The sequence below is a fragment of the Aphis gossypii genome, chromosome 1 (genome assembly GCF_020184175.1).
Source record: "Aphis gossypii isolate Hap1 chromosome 1, ASM2018417v2, whole genome shotgun sequence".
NCBI lineage: Eukaryota > Metazoa > Arthropoda > Insecta > Hemiptera > Aphididae > Aphis > Aphis gossypii.
In genome coordinates, this window is record NC_065530.1 from 29,077,435 (window position 1) to 29,100,099 (window position 22,665).

Here is a 22,665-nt window from a genome sequence, read left to right on the forward strand (position 1 = left end):
GCATTCTAAAAAATAATTTTCAAACATAACGTTTTAGAAAAAAAAATCAATTGATTAAAAATGTATTGAAAAAAGGATGGTTATTTTTTAAAGAGAATTAGTTAATATCAGAGAATACTTACTTTTTAAGTAGTAGAAAAATCTAAGTATTGAAAAATATGTTTTTTTAAATACTTACGTATAATTAAAAATATCAAAAATTAGAATTTGAATAATTCTAAGCTCATGGTCAAAGGAATAAATAGATGAATCATCCGGTGTACTATTGAAGTTAAACGTTAGGACTTATGCATTGTAAATCATATCATAAAGTATGAGAGTTGATGAGCTATTATCAAATTTTAGTGTGAATAATCTTTTTTACTTTTTAGTAAGAAAAACAAAACAAATAGTTTGTGGACTTTTTCCCTAGAGTAAAAAAAAAAAAAAAAATTACCACTAACTCAGAAAAAGTCTAACCCACGCAAATGCCTGAAATTTCAAACTTTATACTCGTATAGTCCCATTAGTGCAAGAAACATGTTCACCGTCTCAAAGCCGGAAGTTTGAAATTTCGATTAAATTCTTCAAAATTAATTATAATGCTTATCGGCTGTTTTGGACGGCAGTCAATCGTTTCCCTCTAGTTTAATCAGCTTCCTCCAGTAGGATAAATTATAAAAAGTTTAATTAGAAATCTATTTCACAGTAGGTATATGACATATGTATATTGCATGTATGTTGTCACTAGTAATGTAGACTAACATTTTTTCTTCGTAAGTTTTTTTATTTTATTGTTACGCAAGATGAGACATGCATAAGGGTACAGATCGTGCAATAAATAAAAGTAGTAAATATTAAAATCGCTTTTTAAATATATTTATATACATAAAAGCGTACATAAAAAAGATATTTAGACTTTAAATAATCATTTGCCAAAAGAAACAGTTTATTTCCTTTTGTTTATTGTATTTTGTTATTTTTTTTCCATAATTTAAAAAAAATAACAGATATAAAACATTACATATTAGTATTGACTAGATACATAGATTTTTTTTTTTTTTTAAAAAAAAGAATTGTAATATTTTATAAGTTTACGACTATGTCAGTATATATTGTCAGCAATGAAGCTACTTTCTAGGATAAATTTAAAGTAGAATATGTCATAATATATTGAATCATTTTCTCTCGCTTTTATAAATTTTATCTTTTACGTACAAGACTTGAAATACAACTTATGAGAGCATTGATTGAATGTCAAAAATGTTCAATGTTCTCGCATACATATATACCTACTCTTTATATTCGCTATCCGTCCACTATAATAATAATATATAAGATACAAACATATGCACATACGTATATTTGTTTTTATTTCAGATAGAATTATTTTTATTTTAAGTCAATCATTAGTTTATTGAAGTAATTTCAAATAGGAAATATGAATCTATTTCATAAAATTAATTATCTCTGTTTACGAACACCGCATTAAATTGTATTGGTCGCCATATAAAATTTAAGGTTACATAAGTTGTCATATAAAATATTTGTTAGCTTTATTTAAATAAATATAGTCAGATCATAATATTTAGAATTTTGAGTTTTAATTTTTGTAGGTAGTAAAAAAAAAATAGAGCGGTGTATTAAACGCTAAAACTATAAAGAAGGATTCAATGAACGTGTCTAAAATCGAACATAAATAATAATATTATGTTGAAATAAAATGTATTTATTTTGGAAATTCGATTATCACGTGTCATTGCTTTTTAATTATTTTAATGATTATTTAAATTGCAACCTTTTAATACACGGTGCATCATCTATACTAATCATAATTTTAATAATGTATTGAAAGCAGTAATATTATTTATCCAAATTAAAATAAAACAAGCTTAACAGCAATAACATAATGATATTATAACTATTTCGACTCGTTGATGATATAATATTCCTAAAACATGTTTTGGTGAAGAGTTTTGTAAAATGCATTAACATCTAATTGAATAAAAACTCGGTTTCAACTGTCTGGCGTATTCAAGATAAATGGAGTTGTAACTCGGGTACGGGCAACGTGAGGAAATTAGGCGTGCATAAATTTCAACTTTTCTTCTCGTTCGACAAAATAATAAATTCGATGACAATTTGACAACCAATTTAACTTGGCTAAAAAGTATCGTTACATTTACACAGAATAATGCAAATCCACTATCGAGGTTTAATAGTCTATGGAAAAAATAAGTACAAAAGACTTTTTGGTTTCTGATGCATGATCGAGTGGTCTGAATTTTAAAAAAAAGACTCGTCGGTTTATCTCACATTTGAATATTTCTATTCAAATTAATTTAATTGAATGATGGATAAAATTTATGAGCTCATAAGCTACATAAACACTATGATATTAATACGAATATATGACATATTATGTCACACACTAAAAACTCTATTTACATATTTGTTGTTCTAATTTGAATGGCTTTAACCAAACTTAATATACTTGTATATCTACAAATAGCATCTTTAACAGGCACGTATACAGGGGGGTGGGAATTCAAACCCCCCCGAAAATTAATAGTTGTGTAGTTTATTTATATCATCATTCTTCGATAAATATTGATTATTGTACATTTTTTATGAGCCCCCCTCAAAAAAAAATTTTTTTGTGTACGTGCCTGATCTTTAATGATAACAGATGGTCAGTATTTTGTATTTTTTTGGTAAGTTACGCCTATGTTGTCAAACACTTTTATGATAATGATTTCCATGTATAAAAATAGAGATTCTAACGAACAGTTAATTATAAATATTTAAAGCATAATAGAAAATTGGAATGAAGTGTTATAAGGACATCTCACTATTATGTTCGTATCTATTCTTTAAATAATTTTAACTTTTATAGTTCAAATCTTAATACTTTTTGAAATACTGTGTTTTCAATATTAAAATAATCACCCTACATACATTATATTATATATTATATAATTACAATGAAACTTCAGTCTCATGGAGAATAAAAAAATCCTATTATAGAGGAAATCGTTAAATGGCAGTTCGTTATATAGAATTTTCACTGTATATTTCATTACATATCTATTTTTAAATAGTTTTCATCAATTTTGTTTAATGTTACTATGTGCTTAACTGTATTGTAATTTATAAGTGCAATTTGATTGGTTATTATCTTCGTTAGAAATAATCACTGTGGCTGGGCTATGGTTATTGTTCGATACAATAGCTGACAATAAATATAAGACAGTACATAAGAAATAATGTACAATTGTTTATACTAAAAATTGGGGATTTGTTTAATGAAGCTTAAGATGTTTAATCTAGATAATGGTTTTTGAGTTGAGAGCTTTTCTTCGAGGATTTTGAAATAGTATTAAAACCATTATGATGAAGATATGTAATATTCGATGTTCATAATATACTATACTATTATTATTTGACGAACATTTATTTAATCGTGTAATTTGTATTTTGTATGGTCGCATATCATATCAATACGAGTATACAATTCATCCTTTGACTATTAGATAGATATAGCTACGAGGTATATAGTGTAGATAGATGATGTGGGACATGGTCGTAGATACTATAGTTTAATAATGTTTGAATGTAAAATCCAAAATGTAACACGATAAAGTAGCGACGTATAAATATATGATTTTAATCCATCTAGTGTTAGTTTTAAATTGCATTGACCGACTGACCGACCCATATAAAGATGTCAAATTGGCAATTGGTGAAAACTCGGTTTTAATCATATTGTGTAATGTGTATTTTCTCAATCACTACACTGGAAATTAATAGAAATGGTTATTGGTTATCGGGAAAAGTACTTACCTATGTCATAAAGTGAAATTATATAGTATATTTATAAGTATATTATATGTAAATAATATCGAATGGTATCTATTGGATTGATTTTATGTATTAATATACATTCATTAAATTATGTTCATACGTTTTAACAATAATAAGAACACTACGTTACTTTAACATCCAATTAATTTTATGATAATACTAATATTAATACTTTAAATGTTATTCCTAAAGTTAAAAATTATATTATTATTATTATTGTAAATGAAAAAAAAATGTCGAAGAACTATTTTTTCAGAATTATTATTATTATTTTTATTTGCCAAGTATTGAATATTTTTTCGTAATAAAATAAATTAGTGGTTTTTTTTTTGTTTTAGGCGTAAAATAACTTCGTCTACGTTTTAAAATAATTTTAATACCTCATCAATTTTTTTTTTCATACTACTCTTGTCAAGTGTATTATATAAAGGTGGTATATTAAACATGATACAGAGAAGTATATAAAAAATAGTTCAATAATTAATAAGAAACGTTAACAAAATTGAAAACTCTGTGGATAACAACAGGAGAGCGAGGAATATTATATTGGAATATAAGTACCTATCCCAAACAGCGAGGATAAATAATTTAATGAGTTTTAGTCCTTTCATTTATGAAATAAAAGTTCTGATCAACATAAAATTAAAAAATTCAGTTTATTTATAAAAACATGTTTCATGTATAATGTATATAATATATGCCACAGATTTGCAATCACATAGGTATTATTTACGTAGTTACGTCCATTTTAACTTCCATTGATATTATAATTTAGTATTATTAAACATAATTAATAGTATTTTTTAAATATTATTCCTATATATTTACTAAAACCTATAATAATTTGAAAATTGAATAATTCTTAACTTATATTAAAATATTTATATAGGTAATAATTATGAAAATACAAATTCGTCCATTATAGAATTGATTTTTTTTTATTATTTTGTTATGAATAAACTGTATTTATTTTAAATAGTGAATAACAAGTTCAGATCATTACATCAATAATATAGATAAATATCCAAATTATATAAAAAAAGTGAACAAATGGATAATGCTATGGTATACAGTAGGTGTCGAGTGGGGTCACAGCAGTAATGGAAGTATTAAATATGAATTCAATATCAGTATTCTAAAAATGATTTTGATAGGATATAATTAATTTGTGATCCTCAATCAATAAGTATATTTCATTATGTGTTTTTTGATATTACTATAAAGTAATTTAATTTACTATTACGGTTGGTTGATTTATTTTTTGCCAAAAGTAAGGAACTCATTATGCTATTAATGATATTATTAATATTTAATTATAATAATTAAATAGTATATATATATACTAACCATATTATATAATAAACAAGAAAATAATGTAAATAAATTCATGATATAAATAGGTCATTTTTTAAAATTCATTTACATATTTTATTTTTGTGTACTTATATAAAATGAAATAATATAAGTGGAAGTTTAAAATCTTACTAAGTTACAACAAATTATTTTAATTATAACAAAGTGATTAAAATTGTTTATACATTTCATACTAATTTATAGTTAAAATGCTAAAATGGTTGTACTTATGTACTTTTAATATTTTAAATATATTTTTATATTTTTCATTCAGAGATTCAGTTATAAAAAAAACGTAAATGAGATCTCGTATTAGAATTAAAGTTTTGACTCAGCTAAAATTTTTAAATTAACAATAACTAAAAAAAAAAACTTTAAAAAAATTATGAATTTATTATGCCTGGCAATGGTAAATAGTTCAAATGTTTTGTTATTATGTATAGAAAATGGTAATACAACTATATTGGTAAACATTATAATTATAATTATGTTATATATTATTGTATACGAATAACCCTTATAAAAAAATAAAAATTAATGCAACATTATGGTAAAATATTTTATGTAATTGTTTTTAAAAACAACTAATGTGAAATATTTTATCTAATTTTCAATTTTAAGATATAAAAAGGGAAAATTTTCCGATTTTTTTTTTACAAAATAACTGCGAATTTTCGCGAATTTGACGAAATTCTTCTAACATAAAACGCTTTTACAAAAATGTTGGGACTATTTATTTTTGATATTATTGTCATTAGAAAATAAACAAATTATGATAAACCTTGTATTAATTGTTTAATGTTTTTGACCAAAATAATAACATTTATTATAATTATATAATAGAAAAAAATGTATTATATTTTTAAATAATTTAAAGATAGTGATAATTTTATTATGTGCATAAAATGCTGAAACATGAAAAATTTAAATATCTGTGGTTAAGATTTTTTTAGTTATAACTAAAAGAACAAAATAGGTTTTCTAAAAAACTTGTTTTAATAGTGAAAAATACTGTTTTCGTCAACTTGTTTGTTTTTCCCAATTATTTTAAAATATTGTGAATTTTTAATATTAAGCTTTTAAGTATAAACTAGATTTCATTTTCTATCAGAAACCAATCTGAAAGTAAGAATCAAAGTGTTACTTAAGTATATATATTTAATGTGAATATAGAAATATAAAAAAAATATATAAATTATTGTAAAATCAATACATTGATTGCTCTGTTATGAATCTAAAATAGAAAACTAACATCTGCTACCTGTTAGTTGCTTTTAAGCGTACTTCGTAAATAATAGTGTCATATTTATGTTTATGTATTTGAATTCAATGAAAAATTGTTGTTACGATTTTGAGCAAATAAGACTATTAATCCAATATTTGTTTCTATGAATAGTTTATATTATTCTACTGTCAATAATTTATTAATTTGAAAAGGATGGAATTAAATGATTTTTGTTAAAATATTCTTATTGCGCTTAATATAAACTTAAAATGAATATTATAAAAAATGTTGTTTACCTACCTTTGTATATTTTTTGATTATAATATAATAAAATAAAATATTTTTGTGTATTATTTTAATAACTTAAAAATACATTTACATGTTTTATTATGTTTCAGCACTGAATTTATAATTTACCCATCGACGACCAATCTACCAATTTCAAACGTATAGACTATATTATATATTTATATGCATTATGCATTATTTAGACCTATATTTGGCACTCCACTAATTATGACTGTAGTGGGACTGTAACGCGAAAACAATTTCTTTCGGTTTATATACTTCAGGTATTATTCAACTAGTAATATTAATATTAAGTTTATAAAGATAAATACCTACAGTTAATTAATTATTTAAAATATATTAGATATATATAATATATTAGATCTAATAAAAACTTATAATCTCTAATTATCACCATTCAATTATTATTATTTATTTTCAAAACTATTAATAACAAACACAATACCTGTCTTTGCAATTGACATTTATTGTACAGTTTTTATTTTTTTTTTTTTTTGTACTAAATATATATAAGAAAATTATATTTAAAACAAATAATAAGAAATTATATATTTTTTTCTAAGATATAATATGATTGAAAAAAATTATTAGATTTTTATTTTATTTTAAAATGTATACAAGGGAGATATACCGATTGACATAAATTATTTTCTTTTATAGTAACTGAGACTTTAACTTATACTTGTATCTAACTACAAATTGAATGGCTTTAATAAAAGTGTAAATTCATTTTTAATTTTGGTTTCACAATGATATTTTTATATACATAATATATATGCAAAATAAAACAGTTTCTATGACTTTTTTATTCTCGAGTTCCAAGTAGCTATATTTATCGATAGTAAAATTGAATCAAGCTGGTATGTTTTTTGAAAAGTCGTTTTTCAATTTCCTAGTAGATGATATTTATGCTGAGCACAAAGAAGAACTACCGACAACTTTTGAAAAAATTGAGAAAATAACCAACTAAATGGAAAAATGTGATGATATATTATTGTCTATTCAGAATGTACATTTATATTATTGATACTTTACTTAGTAACATATAATTGAACGAAGGGTAACGAATGCAATATGCTCGGTCTAGCATTTTATAGTTATGGACAAAACAAATATTTTACTACCTAATTGTTTCTTCCTTTTTTGCTGATGTTAGTTAGATTTTAATTTAAATGTATAGGTAGACACAATTAATAACATATTAAAATTCAAGACTTAATAATCAAAATCAGAATAAGTGCACAAAGTAATCGTTTATATTTAAAATTTACTTTATTTTAATTTTCAAAAATAATTTTCATAAATATTCATCAGAATGAAGCTAACTGTTAGCAACGTGTTTATAATATAATTACAGTGTAATCATAAATTTGAATTTTGTATGCCTGTATAGAAAACATTTTGAAGTATTGTATGTGTAAATCTATTAAACACTATTCACCAATTTTGCTTCAAAAAATAACGTTTAAATATAATTAAATGTGTTATAGATTTATGACAAAAATGTCGCTTTAAATATCTTTAGTGAGTTTAATGTAGCTTGAAATAATTATAATCATATTATAATTAAATTTATTTACAAGGCATACGTATATACTTACTGAATTTCATAAAGTGATTTGTTTAACTATCAATACTAATCATTGGACAGAAAAAAACATTCCTCTTTCAATTGTATAACTTATTTTAAGTTGTATTTTAAAACTAATCTGTATATTAAACATGAATTCGTGATTTTAAGTACATAATATGATTTATTCATATTATACACATATTATGTTAGGTAAAATGAAGATCATATTTTAAGATAATTAATATAACCAGGAAGAACTATAACATTATATAAGTATGGTAAAGGGTAAACTATTACTATTGTTTTTTGTTTCTAAACAAGTATAATTATTATTATCAGCTTATATAAACAATAGGCAATAGTTAATGATAGATCACCATAAAACACCACACACTTAACAAACGAAGAAAATGGAATTTAATATATTCAAATTGACATTATTATCATATTAGACATGTCTGTACTGTCTGTACATAATACTTGTATTTCATACACTAAGTTGTACCTAAAAAAGATGAATTGGGAAAAATAAAATTAATCTAACGTTTAAATCAGTTATTTCAGTTTTTAGTTTTTTTTTTTTTTAATTATAGGTGCTAAAATGTTATAATGCAATATTAAAAACATGCAAACGAAAATTGTAAATAACTGTAAGATTGATTTATAATATCATATTCCATATGATTTAGTAAATGTATAGCTTATTTAATTTACTTGTTTACAATAATTATTAGGTACTATATAATTTGAACCATTCAGTACCTGATTTTAACACCGTCATCGTTTTTTGTTCATATTACGTAACAATAAGAAGTAGTTCAATACATTTTATTATTTCATTTTAATAATATCTAGGCAATAAAATGAATACTACTCATTAGTCATTTGGGTTCCAAGTTATTTAAGATTTTAATTTTTCTTTCATATACTTAACGATTGTTTTTATTTAATTTATTATGTAAGGTAAATAATAATTAATTATTATAAAATTTCAATATATTATATTGTTTCGTATAAGCTATAATTTTATTTTATTCATTAAACATATTATGTGTATATAACTTCAAGCTATATAATAACACAATATTCAACGTATATAGTAGAACAATTATATCATGTTTTTAATTACCCTGCCAAGTTCAATGGATTTATAAATACATTATGACAATGACATTAATTCATATAAGTAGTTTTTATAAGTACACTTCATAATGTAGGTATATAATAATATGGTTTTGAGTTTTTTTAAATGTTTATAAAAAATGTGTAATATTTTTTAATCATTGCTGTTTGTTCCAAATGTAAATTAGCTCATACATGTTTTATGAATAAACATAAATTACTTACCGAAAAAGAAACGAAATATATTTTTATAACGACTTTTGCTTTATGATGTGCACCAAACATATACATTATTATAGAAGCTTAAAGTAAATAAAGTTTTTACCAGATACAGAATAGGTATTATCTTAAATATAAAATATAAGATTAAAAAATGAATGCAATGAAAATGAATAATTTTTTTAAAACAAATTAAATATAGTCAACTCACTGAAATTCAACTGTCAGTACTTTTTATATTACAGAATGAAAAAAAAATGTTATATATTTTACGTTTTTCAGTAAATTGATTGAAACCAAAAATAATACTTTTATAAAGTTATTATTATTTTTTTACATTTACTACTGGAAATGACATTTGGTTTTCGAAAAATACTATCAATCACAAAATCATCATACCGACTGCTGTTAGGTAAACAGAGTTCTGAATATTTATACTTCACTACTATATAATACAATAATACATAATATATACTACATATCTATCGTACATGTATACAACTGTGAATATATGTAATGTATATACAAAAATATAAATCATTTTAATAATATTTATTTTTACCACGGTTGAAAGTCCCGTAATAATTGTAATGTAAGTAAATACATTAGTAATGCAAATCGAAAGGAACTTTTCAATAAGTGAAGTCTTTTGCGAATGAAATATTAATTTTCCCGACATAAGTAGACCTGTTGTGTAACCCGATGGTTTATATCGCTGTCTACTATATAGAAAACATTCACAATGGTATACAACGACTATATGAATATACGTGTTGATTCAACTAGCACATTTACCGCCTTTTTATTCTAAAATAACGCATTTGTTCAATTATTACCTTATGGTTTATGAAACGTTTAAATATCTAGGCCACTTATAAGGAGCATATTATTTTAAAATACTTAGATTGTGTTGTCCTTCAGAGTTTGTTTTGTCATTTTTTTTCAAATGAGTACTATTCTTTTTTATTGTAGTTGTTAAAATAGGATAATTTTTATTTGAAAATTTTTGTGTGAATAATAATTTAATCGAGTAGTTTTAGAGTTATTAAAAATTATATAACTAAATTAAATAGATTCTATATGTTCAGATTAACAATATTTACAGTAGTGGTTTTAATTAAAACAAAAAGAAATGTAATGGGAAATGGCATAATGCGACACTACTAAAATAACGAATAAAAAAATTTAAAAAAATTGATAATACTTGAAGTAGGTATAAGGTATTTAAAAACCACAAAAATTAAAACTAAAATTAAAGCGTAATTTAATGAAAATTGAATCACCCTGCATCAATCTGTATGGCTGTATACATGATATAATATCATACATGCATATAACATAATCTGTATTATGTATTAGAAATAATATAATATAATATGTTACAACGCGGGAACTAATCAAATCAACCCAACATTGGTCACAGGTTTAACCGGGACAACAGAATATTATTACGTTATTTAAATCGATACAACTGTTGTAGACTGTGTGCATGAATTACGTACCCATGTACCATTACTACTTTATGTAACATATAGATTGTATATACGATATACGAGTAGCATATAGATTATTATAGATGTGTACCTACAGAACTCCACGTTCGAAGCATAAAAAGCACACGAGTGGATATTGCGTAGGAAGTTATATCTTTATATTTGTTTGATAAAATTCTCATTTCTATTATCTATTTAAAATTCATTCAAATTTAAATTTTTTAAATGTTAAGTAAGTAAACCTTAAAGATCATATTATGTTTATATTCTCATATTTAATTTTTTTTTTTTTGTAATTAAATAAGTAAATGTGGTTGTGACGATATAAATGTATTTGTTTCAATGGAAAATAGTGTTTTATAACTTCTAAGAACATGGTTTTTTTTAAAAACATTTGATGAATATAATTCAAAGTTTAAACGAGTAGTTTCAAAAAAATGTATCTTTATGTGGAGTTAAAAATAATAGAATGTGATAATGGTTAGTTTAAAATATATAAACGGTGTTATAATGATATACGAAAATGTTAGTAATCAATTATAATTTATTAATCATTTTATAATTTTTTAGAAGTACATTCTGAGTAGAATAAATTAACAATAATAGACTAAGTATTCCATCTGTTTTATTTTTATATATAAAACCATTATTAAGAACTACTTTTTTTAGTACACAATATTAATTAATAACTCATATACCAATAACTCGTAAGAATTTTGATTTAGATGTATAAGTATTTTCAAAAAAATTATGATTTTAATTATTTATAAAACAAAGGGTAGTTCTCTGTTGGAAATATGAAGTTTATATAAGGAGTATAGTATATTATAGAAAAGTTTTTATGACCGTTAAGTATATTGGTATATGCAAATATTAGGAGAGAACTTGAGGGCTAGCCGCTAAAATTAAAATAATTAAATATTTAATGTTATTAATTAACTTATCATTTTGTGAAAAAAGATTTTAGCTTAGCTTGGATAAATCCTTGCTTATGTCTGCGGTGGCACTCTATAAATAGTATGACAGTCATTAAATATACTTAAGAATTAAAAATGTTATGATTTCAAAAATTTAATATTATTGAAGTATAAATGGGGGGAGTGATTCATATGGTTCGTGAATCATTCTGCGTATAATATTATACAGAGAGTGAGAGAGAGAGAGAGAGAGAGAGATGTAACATATTTAATATTATATCAACGAGTTTCCCAGTCTATTTTCGGCGCACAATAATTACAGTAATATACATAATATGCCTTGCAATTTATATACACACAAACGCAAACTCACTGTTTCTATTTATGGTACATAATAGCTATTACCAATAACTGAAATCGACTATAAAAATTCAGTTTATTGTGTCGTTATTTCGTCGTAACAATGTATATACAGTCAGTTTACACAACAGAAATAATATTACGAGTAATATTTTATACCATTACTTTGAAGAGATATCCCGAAATCCCGAGTTTGTGCCGATTCTGCTGGGTTAGTGATTAAGTATTAACTATTTGGATAGACAATTTGTCGCGCTAAAATTCGACTATTAATTATATATCCTGGTGGCGTTGCATCATCTATTATACCGCAACTTAATAGTCCCCCTATACACCTAATCTATTTCCCTCAAAAAATAGGTAATATTCAATTATTACATATTTGCAGTGACGTATTTAAGGGTTTTCCGCTTATAAACACTTTCTAAATCATTGTATTTCCATCCCCATCCCTCCTAAAATTATTTATAAATTTGTTTTATTATTATCTTATATATGAGTATATATATAAAAATGCAGTATTAATGTAAATTAAATTTCACATAATACCTTTTTTTTTTGCAATTTATAAATTAACTACACTTTAAACTAGTTTAAACATAATATTTTTTCTTTTACTTATTCCCTCAGAAAATGCATTAATTAAATAATCACAATTCCAAATGAACAGAAAATCGGCTTCTATATTCATTAAACTTATAAACTATACCCAATACATGGATTTGTATAAAAATAATTTTTTAACTCAAAAAATTAGTAAAATTTGATTTCATCGAATTAAAAATACTTTTTGTAATATTGTATATATAAAAAAAATTGTCGCTCTGCAAATGTTACCACTCGAGGCCCAAGCCTAAATATATGCCTCTCTATATATATAATATATAAGTATGCTCATATTTTTACAAAAAAATAAAATAATCGAATACTCACAAAATAAATTCCTATCAACAACACGATACTGGTCAGGATACCGCATCCTGCGCACACCAAAACTACCATATGAAAAACCACTGTAGCTAAAACATAATAATGAAAATAATTTATAAACTTTATGTTTACATAATGGTCATTAGCAAGTAACAACACAACACCTATGTCCTATATACTATAATATATTATGAATGTTTATAATTCAGACGAAGTGCGGGGTGTAAACATTATGTGAGCTATGGTGCAGCTAATCATCCGAGTAGTACGTATACTAGCTGTTTATGATCATTTTAGGTCCATTAGGGTATGTAGGTAGATAGGTTGGTAGGTGAAAACACAATATGTAAATACATAGTATACATGAAGTTCATTATTCCATAATATTTTTTAAAAGAATGACTAAAAATTTTCGGATGGTTTTTCCATATTATTTTACCAAACTAGTAAATGTTTTATACATGAATATACTTATGTTATGTGAATATTTTTTTAGAAAACTCATTTATTATTCTTATTAAAATATACAATCGTAAATGAAATTACATATTATATTGAATTAACAATAATAATAACATCTTTACTCGTGTCAATGGGAAACCGCTTAGCAGCAATGCCATTCTAGGAAATGATCATTTATTATATGAGTAGATCTTTGAGCAAATTACTTTCGAGTGTTCAAAATACTATTCCAGATAATGACAAGGAAGATAAATGTTATAAATTCTAATGACGGGTTTCTCTATCTGAGTTTAATTTACTATAGAATTAACCGTGTTGAGTTTTAAAAAGTTAATTTATGTTTAGTAATTTTTAGTCTTTATGAAGATTTTTATAAGTTAAATACCTACTACAGTAGTTGGTGACAGTTAACTGAAGCAGGCAGATTTACTGAAAGCCCTAGAGAGTCAAATTCCAGAATTGAGTTTCATATACCTACCTAAATAGGTCAGATTATTGATTTATATACTGTGAGTTTATTTGATAGTGAAAGTTTTGATTTTGATACTAGTCTTATAGCTTCTCAAGAAATAAACGTATAAGAACGTTAGAACAAATTTTACCGAAAACTGCTAAAACAGTTTTTACAATATGGTGAAAAAATGTTATCATTTTTAATCTATTAGTCTTAATATTATACACTATTCGTTTATATTCTTAATAATTCATATAAGTATATATTATTATTATTATTATTATTATAAAGTAGCAAAATAATGTATTACTTAGAAATAATTTCATTTTTAAATTTGGTTAATACCTACGTTACTAAAATATTTAATGAAAACATATAAATTAGAACATTTATTATTTTCGTATAATAGTTGTATGTTCATTTTACACTTTGGAATGTATATTTAATGTATATTTATGTTGTATTTAACTACACACAAATAATCAGAATATTCAGTACATGATTTTTGTTTTAGTGAAATTAGCAAATATTAATATATATTATTCAAAACTTTCATTTTAAAACACTAAAATAAAGAACCTATAATATTGAACGAAATAATGGAACTAATGGACAACCTCGTTTCATTCCTAGAGCCAGCGGGACTGCACAAACTAATTTATAATAAATATAAACACTTGACACAAAGCTAAGGGCCCTTAAAGCCAAAGCTACGTGTTTAATAAAAAAAAAAAAAAAGTAAAAATATACTCAATAGAGGATAAATATAAAAAGTGTTATAAGGGTTTGTCTATTTTTTATGTAAGTTCAAAATAAACTAATTAAAATCACACTAACGATTGAATTAAATCTAATATTGAAATAAAATTATTAATATTTTTTTTATTGCATTAAAAATATCACTCAAATGCCCTTCTATCAATATTATTTTCTTTTTTAATTATTTTATATGAAAAAAAAAATATATACTGTTCAGTGTTCGCTTATTGAAATTAATGTTAAATATATAAGCATAACTGATAAATCATATTAAGTTTAATAACTTAAATAGTATTTGAGTTATAAACAAAAAGTAAAAATAGTTTTAATAAAATATATGTGAACTATAATAATTATAATGCGATTAAATATTGCTTACTTTCAGAAATTTTTTCTGGTTCTAGGAAACTTTTGCTTTGCGGAGCGGTTCCATTCCCAGTCCAATATGGTCTTTCAAGATGTATAAATGATCCCAGTATGCTAGTATTTAAACTAAAATATGCCTGAAACACACCAAAGAAAAATTATTTATGGCGGCATAATAGATTTTATTCTACGCGAACGCATTACATATTTATATTATTGCCAACGTAAATCCTAACGTAATTACCGTTAGATCTCATGGAATAATACATTTATATTTAATTTTTTCTTTCCAATAGTTTAATGAATCGTGATATTTAATAACATGGCAAAATGCTGAATAATAAATACATTTTATAGATTTAAAATATTTATATTTTAAATTAAAAAATATTTTATTCTGCACATTATGAATTAATAACTAACAACTAAAAATGTATTACATAGAAAAAATATCGTTAAACCGTTTAACTACGGATTATCTTATTATTCAATTTTGTTTAATAATCTACGGCTTAATACACGGTGTGCTACATAAACTACCTCGCTGTCTACAAATATTGTTTTCAGCGTTATACAATAATTCCACAAACAACCAATTTGATACACGATTACGAACAGGCAGCTTATACCGTAGGTATACATGATTTAATTAAAAAACTTTCCATTCTATATGCCAACATATAATATACATGTTAACTATGGGGTTGTGTTCCACGTATATTCAGGTTTAAAATCGGAATGATCATTGTCGGATACTTTGGATGTACTGACTTGGAAATAAAACCGTTAATGGACGAAAAAGAATACCAAATATAATGTGAAATGCACTATGTGTAAGCCAGCGGTAGAGGGACTTTCAACTTGAAACAACAATAAACCATTGGATTCGTAAAGCCATTTTGAACGGGACCAGGTTTGTTCTAAATTTATCAAGTTTTTGTTAAATACAAGTCCATGCTAACATTTGTTTTTGTTTTGAAGGGTTACATTGAATGATACATACTGCTAAATTCAAAATATTACCTCACTAAAGTACAATCAAATGGTAAGTTTGATTTCTTATCTAAAATGTTAAAAAACTTTTTGAGTTTTTTTACAGCGCTGAAAAGCTTTTACAGAAAAACCACACAACATAGTAAGCTTAGAGATCCTATTTCGATTCACTAAATCAGAAATCTAAAATGTATAAGTTTTTTCTAGAAAAATGTATAAACGACCGGCGTAGGTACGTTATTAAATTAGTTATTACTTAAAAGAAATTATAAATTTAAATTAGGAAAAGATATCAAATCCAACAGATTTGATAAATAAAAAATAAATATAATGGTAAATCAAAATGATGGTATATGTCATATGTCAAATTATTCATATAACATGATATAATATTATAATATAAACGTAAAAATTATCAGAAGAATAACCACATGGTCTCAAAACATTTATTTTATCTACTTATTTTTTATAGTACTTGCAAGGTTAGGTTAGGTTTCAAATTTATTATCTTTAATATACAATCATAACAGGTACTAAAAAATATACTTAATATTATATTTGTTTAATTTCTTTCATTACTTATAAATTATAACTTATGTTATATACTAGACTTGGTTATCTACAAACTGTTTATAAATTATTATATTGCACATAGGTACATCATATTATTATAAAATCATATACCTACTACAAAAAATATTTATTCGCAATTCTTTCTTTACGTTATATTTTATCATTGTATTAGGTATTTTCTGATGAGTTCCTTCTAAATTTATTCCAAGAAGTTACAGTTTGGCATGTATGCACATGAACATTTTTTGTAAAAAATACGTGCTTACTACTTCTTAGCTGCAATAGTTCAAAGATAAATTCAACTACAAACAACATTTTTCACGTATGAATCAAATTAACAAACGGTAAACGCACAGTATTCTAAATAATTATGTCTTTATATGTATATAACATAGTTGGATATTTATGGAGACACATCAAAGTTATATAATCGATACCAACAATTTACAGGTTATTAAAATATACTTTTCTGTGAATTTATATCCAAACAGAAACGAAAGTCACTAATGTAATATAAGTTTATAACAATGTGAACTAAAAAAAAAAGGTTTAAATCTTTTTACAGATTTAACAAAATTACTTAGTCAAATAGTACCTACCGTAAGAAATATTTCGAATGCTCGTATATAAAACATATAATACTTTATCTACATATTTTAATGATGTGATCTATAAAAAAACAAAATAGAATGACATATTTGATATCGTGCAATAGAAATACCCATTAACGATAATTTTAATTTTGTAATTTATTTCTATGGATAATTTATATTGTCTAATATTATGTGCGTAATATTGTTAGCAATTGAAAACCTGTAATTAACAAATTAATAAATAAATATATATATTTCTGTATAAACAAGATAATTGTTCAACTTAATTCAAATCATCAAAATATAATTATTGCACGTTATGCTTATTTTTATATTGTTTTAAGTGTTTGCATAGTATTTCATGGGTAGCGTATCTCACTCGGGGAATTTAAGTAGAAAAGTAAAACAGTATATTTTTTTTATTGCTACAATATAATTTATTTATGTTTTGTCAGAAGCTTATTTATTTTATTATTTTTATGTACATTTTTCATTTACAATAATTGAAAATAAAATAATTGCTGTCCTTTCTATAACATAAATTGTTTAAAGAAAAAAACAAATAAAATAGTACACACTTCATATTAAAATAGATGGAGTTCTTTTATTCTTTAAAAAATAAAATCATAACCGTTTTAATACGAAAACATATTTATAAAATATTTTAATATCGCCAATAATAAAAGCATTGATAAAAACAATTGTATTAACTATAGAAATATTGAAACAATTTAAAATTTTAAACATACAATTTTTCTTTTATTCCTACTTCCAAAGTTATTTAATTATTTTTATTGTAAAAACGCAATCCAAACAATTAAATCAATCAACGCTATTTATTTACTAAATCAATTCAATAACATTTCAGGACAAAACTGATAATTTATTAGTTTTCAATTTTTTTTTTGATAAAACAATAAATATTAAACAAAACGAAAAACGAGTAAATAAACTTTAATCATTATGTATTATTTAATAAGAACCAAACTAAACAAAATAATATTTATATAATTAAAAATAGAAAACCTCTGCATTTTTTTATACAAAATTATTAAAAAAAAAAAAAATTCAAAATTCAATGTGTTAATTATTATTTGTGTATAAAATCCAAAGGTATCTAAAATATCAAATATTTTAAACAATAAATAATTAATCGATGAATAACTACCAAATACCACTCAAAACACTATACAATAAACATTAATGCATTCATTTTAAAATGTGAGTTGAAAAATAATTCACTTACCACAAATATTGTAATCTATATTATCAATTATCATCCTTACTAAATTAAATTATACGTACTTACAATATTAATGATTATATTTTGTTTGATGAAATAACCTAACCATTTTTATTTCTAATTCTAACCAAGCATCAATCTATACATTTTTTTAAAATTTTTTTGTATGATTATTGGTATATCAGAAATATTAAAATTTTCTTTAGTAATTTTATACGCTTCCGTGGGTAAAGCTCTAATAATAATATGTAATATATACATCTAATATTATAGAATATGTAATACAGCTACGGTACCACGGCTATAATTTCAAAATATCAGAGCTAGAAAACTGTAATAAATTTAATAATAATAATACTCTTTACCATTAATTATTATTAAAAGCTAGCATTTTTTGCAAAATAAATCGTAAAATAAAGTTTATAGATATGAATGTTAAAAAAAGAAAATACAAAAAAGCATTTATTTAAATTAAGCTTAAGAGAAAACAAACGTGTAAAATTATTTATTGAGATTAAAAATCAAATTTATTAACATTATTGAGTTTAATCATTTTAATTTAATCTTAACTTAATAATCTGATAAGCACTAATGTACTTTTATACATACATTTAAAATTAACTTTTTAGGCAGTTTTGACTGGGATATTGAATACTAGTATGCGAAAATGACCATAAATGTACTTATAAGAATTAAAGATTTCAATAAATAAATTTTTTGAACGACTAGCAAATAGTATATCTAAACTTAAACCACTTTTAAGTTATAACATATACCTAATTAACTAATCGTTTGAAATTTGACTTTTATGTACCTACCTATTTAAGTTCTAAGAAAGAGAGTTTATTGATAGCTTTTAAAATTACCTTTTCATTTACAAATTTCTATTGGTCATCTTCTAGGTCGATTCTGCTAAATAACAGCCTTATGATACATTTTATTTTATTCAAGCTAATTTGAGATCTATTGATTTAGTTATTATTTTTAATTCTGTAAGTCACGAGTGAAATAAATTATAAACTGTTATAAGTATAATATGAATTGAGAATAATACACGCCAATTAAATGTACGTGATATACAGTATAGTACCTACATTCTCAGACTGAGAGTTCAAATTATTTTGTTATGCTGAATCTTATTTGCAGAAAAGTACTAAAAGTGTTCTGAGAAACCCGTGAAAAGTTTTGAAAAATTATTGATCATTAAGAGTCTAGTTTTTGGTATAATTGGATGTGGAATAATTTTTTTTCATCACTTTTACACGTAATATATACATAATAATTTACATTTTATTGTTGCGGTCATAAAAAAATAAAATTAATAAAAAAAATAATAATAACACGTAGTATATAATATATAGTTATTTAAGATTGACTGAATATTTCCAGTAATAATCATTATGATAAAATATATTAAAAACATGTGATAATAATATATATTAAATAATGTGACTTCCATGAGAAAAAATCAATTAAAACAGTGATCAATTAATTAAATAATAGTATACGACTAACTTACAAATTACAATATTGAAACATTGAAATATCCTCTTTCAAAATTAATTTTATCACAATAGGTTACTATTTACATTTACAGATCATTCAAATTGTAAAGTTCTGTCTAAACAATAAATAATTATTTGGTGAAAAATCAAATTTGTTCGTTAGTTTAGCTTAAAAAAATATGTTCAGACGTGGGATAAATACGAATGTTGTAAACCAATACATAAACAAACAATATACGTAGTTTGGATTATTTATTTGTTCCTCTACGCTTATAAATCTTCCGTTTTAGAAGATAACAATGGTTTGGACGGTATTTCTTCGATATCATTTTATGTTATATACTTTTTACTGACGTAATATAAGGTCCTAAGTGGAAGGAGAAACCTATTTTTATTTCAAAAATGCAATACTGGAATTCATATAATTCAAGTACTTCAAAAAATACGTTAAAACACAATATACAATCAATATTATCCATATAGAAATAATTGTAGTTAAAAGGTTATGTCGTAAAATTATTTTAACAAATAATACGTAATATATTATGTTACTAGATATTATCTGGTCTATGGGTTATAGTTATAGACTCCTAAAAATGAGTATTATTTGAGTTTTCACTTAGTGTTATTAAACTTTAATAATTAATTTCAAAATAGTCACAGGACAATACATTTTCATTTAAATGAGTATATTTTCGGTCGGTACTTATAGTTATTAATAAGCCTCAATTTGAAGATAGAATAAAATAACTTGATGTTCATTTTAATTATAAAAATCAGAAAAACTATTAATATTTTATAAAAAATAATTATCATGTTAGTATTTTATTTTTTTACACTTTTTTTGTGTTGACAATTAAAATCAACAATATTTTTATTTAATTTAATAAAAATTATATATCCAACAAAAAAAAAGTTTAAAAACTCTGTTTCGTTATATTGATACAGTAGTATATTTTAAATTATAAACCGGAGAAATTTGTTGAATATTATTGTGTACACTTTTTCTTATTTTTAGTCAATACTCTTTAATAAAATATTTTTTATCATTGAGCTGAGCTGTTAGGACAAAGTCACATACAAAACCTCTCATATTGAAAATGAAACACTGTCAATTGTACTTTATATGCATAATTTTTCTTGTTTACCAGTTATTTTTTAGAAAATTGAAAAAATATCGAAATGACAATTTCGTGTTTTGAAAAAAAAACTTATAATATAATCTATTTTATTATTGTGCTTCGAATTGTATACAAGTTGCAATTCACTAGTCCATTTTTTTTCTTTGATGAATCAATTAACGAAATTATTTGTACTGATTTAAATTCTGATGGATTATTGGGGTTCGATAATGTTTTAATCATCACTATTCACTATATATAGTATATTGTGTGATATAAAAACGCTTTTATAATTGCGTGTATATTATGTATATATGCATACGAAGCATGTATATTATATGTTTATACACACTGATATACAACCGTTAGGCCAGGGTGAGCTTTATACTAACAAAAATTACATAATAATATGCTATAGTTTTTTTTTATAGTTACCTATAAACGCATACATACGCACACAATCTCATGTATATATATATAATATATATATATATATATATATATATTTGTTACAATAATAATAGACATAAATTACACATTATTAAACCGTATTTTATATTCACAGCAATAAATAATGTTAATTAGTACAACCACTGTATACGATATGATGTACCTACATTACGTTGAATAATGTATAATGTATGTTTCATCGTATATTACCCATAACTTATAACCGCTTCGAAATTGTGTTGGTAAACAAATTCAATAATAATTATTGAAGATTATTTTCAATTATAAAACATGTAGCTATAAAATATTTCAAAATTATGTGTCCATCTAACACCTGTATATTTAGGGTAAAGTTAATTAAATGTACATAAAATACCGTTTTTAATTTCAATGGGTTTTTTTGTGGTTTATGTTTAAATGTCACTGTTTAGGATTTATAGCTACTAGAGATGTGTAAATGCAGATGTGGTTTTACATAGAGCATTAATTTATTTTTCAGACCATATTTTACAGTGACGAAATTTTACATTACAAGTTGTAAGTAAGTTCGCGATGTTAAGTATAGAGGCTATAATGAGTATTTATTATAACCCATAATTACTCATATAGTATTATGTTTAATATACAAAATTAATATTAAGTGTATATTTAGTAAAATTATATTTTATTACCTATAATATACCAGACAACCTATCCTAAGTTAAGTATTTAATTTGTTTTCTAAAAATATTTTTCATTTGTACACTAATTAAGTTTTAATAATAAATAATTATACATAGGTATTTGAGAAACGAGTATTTAT

The 22,665-nt window shown here is 23.4% G+C and overlaps 1 protein-coding gene across 4 annotated transcripts in view; it reads right to left on the minus strand.

Annotated features, from left to right (window-relative positions):
• The window catches only part of LOC114132429 (uncharacterized), a 127,464-nt gene that overhangs the window by 34,446 nt on the left and 70,353 nt on the right, over positions 1 to 22,665 (minus strand). For all 4 annotated transcript variants that reach the window (XR_003593051.2, XM_027997893.2, XM_027997890.2 and 1 more), the window contains exons 3-4: positions 15,399 to 15,522; positions 13,348 to 13,433 (exon numbers count right to left, since the gene is read on the minus strand). Coding sequence is in view for 3 of the 4 variants with exons in the window: in XM_027997893.2 (XP_027853694.1) it covers positions 13,348 to 13,433; positions 15,399 to 15,522 (210 nt within the window). In the remaining variant the exon portion in view is untranslated. The remainder of the gene's footprint in view (positions 1 to 13,347; positions 13,434 to 15,398; positions 15,523 to 22,665) is intronic.